General features: G+C 37.8%; 1 protein-coding gene across 1 annotated transcript in view; it reads right to left on the bottom strand.

Annotated features, from left to right (window-relative positions):
- Positions 1-241: 241 nt before the first annotated feature.
- The window catches only part of LOC142047292 (transient receptor potential cation channel subfamily M member 1-like), a 28,410-nt gene continuing 22,651 nt past the window's right edge, over positions 242-6,000 (bottom strand). Inside the window, exon 7 of the mRNA XM_075069088.1 lies at positions 242-2,285. Within this exon, the coding sequence (XP_074925189.1) occupies positions 995-2,285 (1,291 nt within the window). The 3' untranslated portion in view covers positions 242-994. The remainder of the gene's footprint in view (positions 2,286-6,000) is intronic.

The raw sequence follows: 6,000 nt of genomic DNA, 5'->3' as shown, positions 1-6,000 counted from the left end.
CAAATTCCATTTACTATGAGGCTCCACTGTAACCTCTGGTGATGCAAGCCACTGATGCAGGTCTTGGACTCTCATTTTCTCACTTCAATCCCCACTAAGTGTTTTGAAATAATGAACACTGCCAATTAAAAATATATGTAGTTCCCAAAACAGACCCTCCAGAAAGCAGTATTTCCAGTACGATGCCCAGCTTAAGGCAATTAGTTTTGACAGAGAGAGAGAGAGAGAGAGTGTATGTGTGTGTGTATGCATGCATGCTTGCTAAAGAGGATACTCCTTCTCAGAGCAACAGAAAACAAGATGCCATTATCCATGTTCAAAGACAAGTGAAATATTTTGGTACTAGACCAAACTGATGGCTTCCAAGTCCTGCTGTTCTTGGAGAAACCTGCATTTTTTTGTATTGTTTTAACTCAGTTTATGTCTATTTTATTGACTGAAAATCATTTCTGATGTGCATTCCTTAGTAATTTAACTGAGAGGTATCTGTGAAATCAAGAAGATTGCAAAACTTTCCTTTGCATTCAGTACTTTAAAGGAAAAAAAGACTACATCCATAAGGAAATCAGGTGCACATGTGAAGATAAAGCTAGTCCAAAAAGTTTGAATTTAGCAGCTTTCCAATGAAAAAAGGGAGAGAATTTTCTCAATTATTTATGAAAATATTTTCCAGTTTTCAACCAGCTCTAATAAAGACTCAGTCAATAAATAAATGTGGAAGGCCGACAGACCCCAGAAAGGTGTGGACCACTTGGCATTTTCTTATCATGCCTCGCCTTACATCCACCCCTAAAGCGCATGTCTTCCTTTCACCCAAATCACAAAGCATTTGTTTGAGAACAGGGCATTAACATTTCTACAGAATTAAAAATACAGAAAATCAGTAAATGCATGATTTTTTAGGAATTACATTTTCAAACATTTCTGTTCAGTGTGGTATATTTGTTAAACTAATCCAAACAAATTCTTGACCATCACTGCCACATGAACCATTTTAGCACTCAGTTTCTGTGGAAGTGTCTTCTTGCTTAGCTTTTTTTTCTTCTGTTGCACTGCCACAGGCCACCAATAGATTAGTTACACTGCTGGCGTGTCCTGGTCTATTTAATTTGTCCTTAATGGACTTGGCTTTCCGAGAATGGCTGTGTAAACTCTTTGATCGTACAGATGGGAATCTATTAGTCCTGTCTGGCTTCACTGACAGTAAGTTTTCTGTCTCAGTCCTGTCAGTGACGGGTGTAGAAGTATGAGAGGCACTGACATCTGCTTCGCCAACATCGTTGTCATCTTCTGTATCTGTCAGTAACTGTTTCTGCTCTGCTTGCCTTTCTGCTTCAGACTCACCAGGATATTCTGGACTAGGTTCATTAGAAAGTTTCTGTTCAGCCTGGTATTTCCACTCACTAGTCCACCGTTCAACTGTGGAAGGGCACACTTGATCCATTATGGTGTTATATTCTGTGGTCCAGTTGTTGACCCCTCCAGCCAGTTTCCCTCCATGTGCAAATATAAAGCTTCTTGACTTTAGCATGGTTGTTTGACATGCATTGAAAGCTTCAGCAGGGTAATAGCGCATTGCCTTAGACTTGTCCAAGGGATAAGAGATAGTAGCTTCTAACTTGGTCCTTTCTACTGTTAAATAAGTGTTCTGAAAATCTGGTCTTGTGACTGACTGTTCATTCATAACAATATCTGTTTGCTTTATGCTTTGGGGAATTGTTTCATCACTCTTGGAAATCCCTTGCTTGTCATCAGATGAAACACAAATGTCTGAATCAGATCGGGGTCTAGTGACATTCTGTGCAATTTCTAATGTAGATTTATTGTAATCTGTAGTGGCAACTGTATTAGCACTGGAGATATAGCGAAGACTACCCTGACGTTCTGGAACCAGCTTCATCTTTGAGTCTGCACAATCTCTCTCTTCTTTCGTACCAAAATAATAGGCTTTTTTGCGCAATGCCATGGCTGGTGACATCGGGGTGGTGCTATCATCAAATGTTAACTCATCACCATTGATATGGTATCTGTACATGCTGTAGCCATCAGAGCTGTTGACACTGCTTTGCCTCAGGAGGTAAGCGGCATCACATTCAGAAGAAGCTCGTGAGCGTGTATGCGTCAGTTCGGATTTGTCAATACCCACCAGCTTTTCGAGGGCATTCACCATCCGACCAGATAGCTCCTCTAGTTGAGAAAGTCGAAGGTCAACTGTCTGAAGAGAAGCTTTCATAAAATGTTCTCTTTCATTCACTTCTTCTAACCTCATAGACATGTTTTCCACTCTATGGAGTATAAGAATAAGATTAATTAAATATCCCATAGAATGTTTTCAAGTAACACACTAATTTCTGCTGAGTAATGTTAGAGTTGAATTTTGCACCATACACGTTCCTTATTAATAACTATGTCAAAGGTCAGACATGCTGAATGTGCAATTTTCACATATGGGGTGAAATTTGCTCCTTAGCAGAAAGCCAAAACAAGATTTCTGCAGCTCCTAAGTCTCACTTAAGCTTTCAAAACAGAACTTAAGTCATCCATAAGTCTTGTGGTGACCCTCTGAATAGCAGAGAATTTTACAATATATGCACTAACTATTTTAAGGAACAAACTTCTAATGCACAAACTTCTCCCCATGTTGTACAAAAGTTTGTGTAATACATTCTACTATATTGTGATTTTCCAACAGTGGAAGTATTGAATATATATATGTAAACTGTTGAAAACCTCGCTGATAGCTACACTACAATGTCACAATATTTGGTATCTTACTGTCTAGTCATTTCTGTTTTCTACCCCTGTACCTCTTTTTGTTTAAGAAAAGATCTGTCATATTTGATTTTTAGTATTAATCATTATCTTGTTAAACTTATTCTGCCATTTAATTATTGTGAAAAGACTTTCAGAACCTCTTGAGGAGAAAGCTGAAAACTTCTCAGTTTACAGCTGGAGGTCGATACCTTTTATTTAAAAAAGGGAAATTATATGAAATTACACAGCACTTAATATTGCAAATGTGGAACATTAACAGCGTTCTTTTAAAATTACATTGTACCAAATTATTTGTTCCCCAAAACTTGGGAAAAAAAATCAATGATGCAAGATGCGGAAACTCTTGATAAAACTAATCAATCATTTACTTTTTGACATCTTAATTCGCACCAAAGCCCGTAGGGTTTTCTGGGGTGCAAAGAATGCAGAATCCTGCTATAAATGAATGCCAAAATCCGAAGAGAGTTTTGGATAGTCTCTTACTTTGAGCAAGGAGTTTTAACATCAGATTCCATTGCTGTGAACCCGTTTCATTTCTTATTGCCTTACCTCAGATCCATCCCACTCCAATAATTTACTGTTTATGAGTATTTGGATGGCCACGGGCTATTCATGAAAATATCTGAGAACCCTTGAAGTTTCACAAATTCTAACACCAATTGTTATTCATCCAAAAATTCATAAATGGAAACATATTATATACTATTGCCATTCTTTAGTCTTCTGTTTAAAAACTGTCAGACATCCATTCATGAAGCAGAAACAGTACCCACTGTGACCTAGTTGACCAATCACACACCACAATTAACAGTGAAAGTGAATAGTATGCAAAACTATCCATAGGTTGAAGTATATTTGCATGTAATTCAGTGAATGATTGTGAATAAATTTGCAGAAATCAGATCTAGTTTCCAAAACAATCTGAACAAAGAACTTTCTAAAATAATTTTATCAGCTCCATTTGTACAATAAAGCAGTTCATTAATCTGATTCATGTTATTGAAAGATTTTGCACTTTCTGTTGAGCTATGCTCATTATGCTATACAAAATGGAAATTTAATCTCTCTCTCCCCTTAGTTATTAAGTGTCCAGGCAAGTACAAGTCATGTCAGTCTTAAGGTAAGCATGTTTTTATATTTCTTTCCACACATGCCAACCTCTTCATGTATAATAATCATTCTTCTCCGTAAGGAACTCTATTAATTATATGGGAAGTATTTTCTAATGACAGATTCAAATTTTGACTTGATATAAGATCAAGATAATGGTGAAAAACACATTTCGTTGCTGCATGAAAGAGAATGTACTCTGGAGTTTATGGAATTGTGCACTACTTTAGCCTTTGATTTCTACTTTTCTATTATGTACGAGATTTGCAAACAGTAGAATCATTAAAAAATTCTATTAAAATTATTTCAATTTTCTTTATCATTTATCGCATAATAGAAGTTACAGTGCAGGAGGACTGGATATAAAAACTACACACTGTGATGTGATTAGAGATCACACACTAGCAAATCAACCGTGAAAGTAAATTAACATTCATTTGCTCTCACATACTAAAACTGGTGGAGCATCTGGAGCAAGAAGCCATGAGAAATATGCAGATCTACTTTGTGACGATGTACCATAATGAATCAGAGAAGCATGTTATTCGCTGTCACAATAGCCTTGATTTTGACAAATTGCCATGGGATAAACAGTGCCGTAGAAATTACACACACATGCACATTTCATTTACTCTCTGACTCCGAGACTGCACATAGACACTACTTGATGTTCAGGACACCTCCCAGTCAGAAAGATGTTAATTAATTCAGAGAAAGAATTTAAGTGGTAGTGGTGTTGTGGGAGGATTAAACTTGATATAACGGCAGCCATTGTGTGCGTCCAGCCACTATTAGCTGAAAAACCAAATACCACACAGATAAGAATAATTGTTAGAAGTCTGAGAGGCCAAGCCAAATAGGTGCATGATTGTGGTTTTGCTAATCAGAATAAGAGGACAGGACAGAGAGTTAATGAACCATAAGACTGGAAGAGGGTGTTTGGATAGCCAACCTTGGTTTTGAGTGCCCCTGACATAGAAGTTTTATTGTTGTTATGACTAGAAATGCTTTGCTGATAAGGGATAATGAGCAATTTGCTGAAGCTAGGAGAACTGGTGACCCACTAGGAGTCACTAAGAGTTATGTGCTTTATTTAAGTTAGCTCTAAAAGAATACACTTTGGAGCAGTTCAAGGAGCTTTTCTTAAAGCAGAGACTGACATCTTTCTCAGCAGCTGGACGGAAGAAGGACCCCCGGGCACCTGGCTGTTGATCACTTGAAACCATCTCAGACTTTGGGTAACTATGTTTGGGGTGCTCTAAAACAATTGCCATGGCATGTGCTTGAGACTCAGTAAAGAAGGAGCTTTGGGTGAAAGCATCGTTTGTCCTTGTCATAAATAGATAGCTAAGGGTTAATGTTCTTTTACTTGTAAAGGGTTAACAAAGGGAACCAAACACCTGACAAGAGGACCAATCAGGAAACCGGATTTTTTAAAAGCTTAAGGGAGGGAATTTGTGGGTCTTCTTTGTCTTGGGTCTGTGTCTTTTGGTCTGTCTCTCAGCTATGAGAAGCTTCTTTCTATCTTCACTGATCATCTATTTCCAACTTGTAAGTAACGCGAGTAGAAAAACAATATAGGCTTTTATGTTGTTTTGGTTGTATTACATTGTGTAGCTGCTGAATGTTTCAAATTGGGATATTTTTGAATCAGACTGTTTATCATTTTTTTTAGCAGTTGATCCTGTATTATGTCATCTTGAATACAGAGAATTTGATGCTTTTTCTTCTTTTTTAATATAAGTTTTCTTTTTAAGACTCGTTTAGTTTTCCTCTGGTAGGCTAGGAACAAGGGGAGGAATTCTCTTTGGTTAGATCTACGGAGATAGCTCTGCACACCAGGGAATTGGTGGAGGGAAAGAGAGAGAGAATCATATCTGTTTCCTTGTTATTTGGGGTTTGTCTCTTTAGGAATAGAGGAGATATGCTTCTTGTAGTTTGTGGTGATGTAAAGAGTATGCCATCAATACTCTCAAGTTACAGAGATTAAAGTCTGGTGGGAGAGGGAGGGGAAGGGAAGTGGAGTATTTTCCTTGCCATAAACTCAGAGCTTCTGGTCTTGGGTCCCTCCGGAAGTTTTGGGGGACCAGAAGCGAGGCAGGCGCTGTAATTCCT

This window comes from Chelonoidis abingdonii, chromosome 9 (genome assembly GCF_003597395.2).
Source record: "Chelonoidis abingdonii isolate Lonesome George chromosome 9, CheloAbing_2.0, whole genome shotgun sequence".
Classification (NCBI taxonomy): Eukaryota; Metazoa; Chordata; order Testudines; family Testudinidae; genus Chelonoidis; species Chelonoidis abingdonii.
This window is presented reverse-complemented; position numbering and strand designations above follow the sequence as displayed.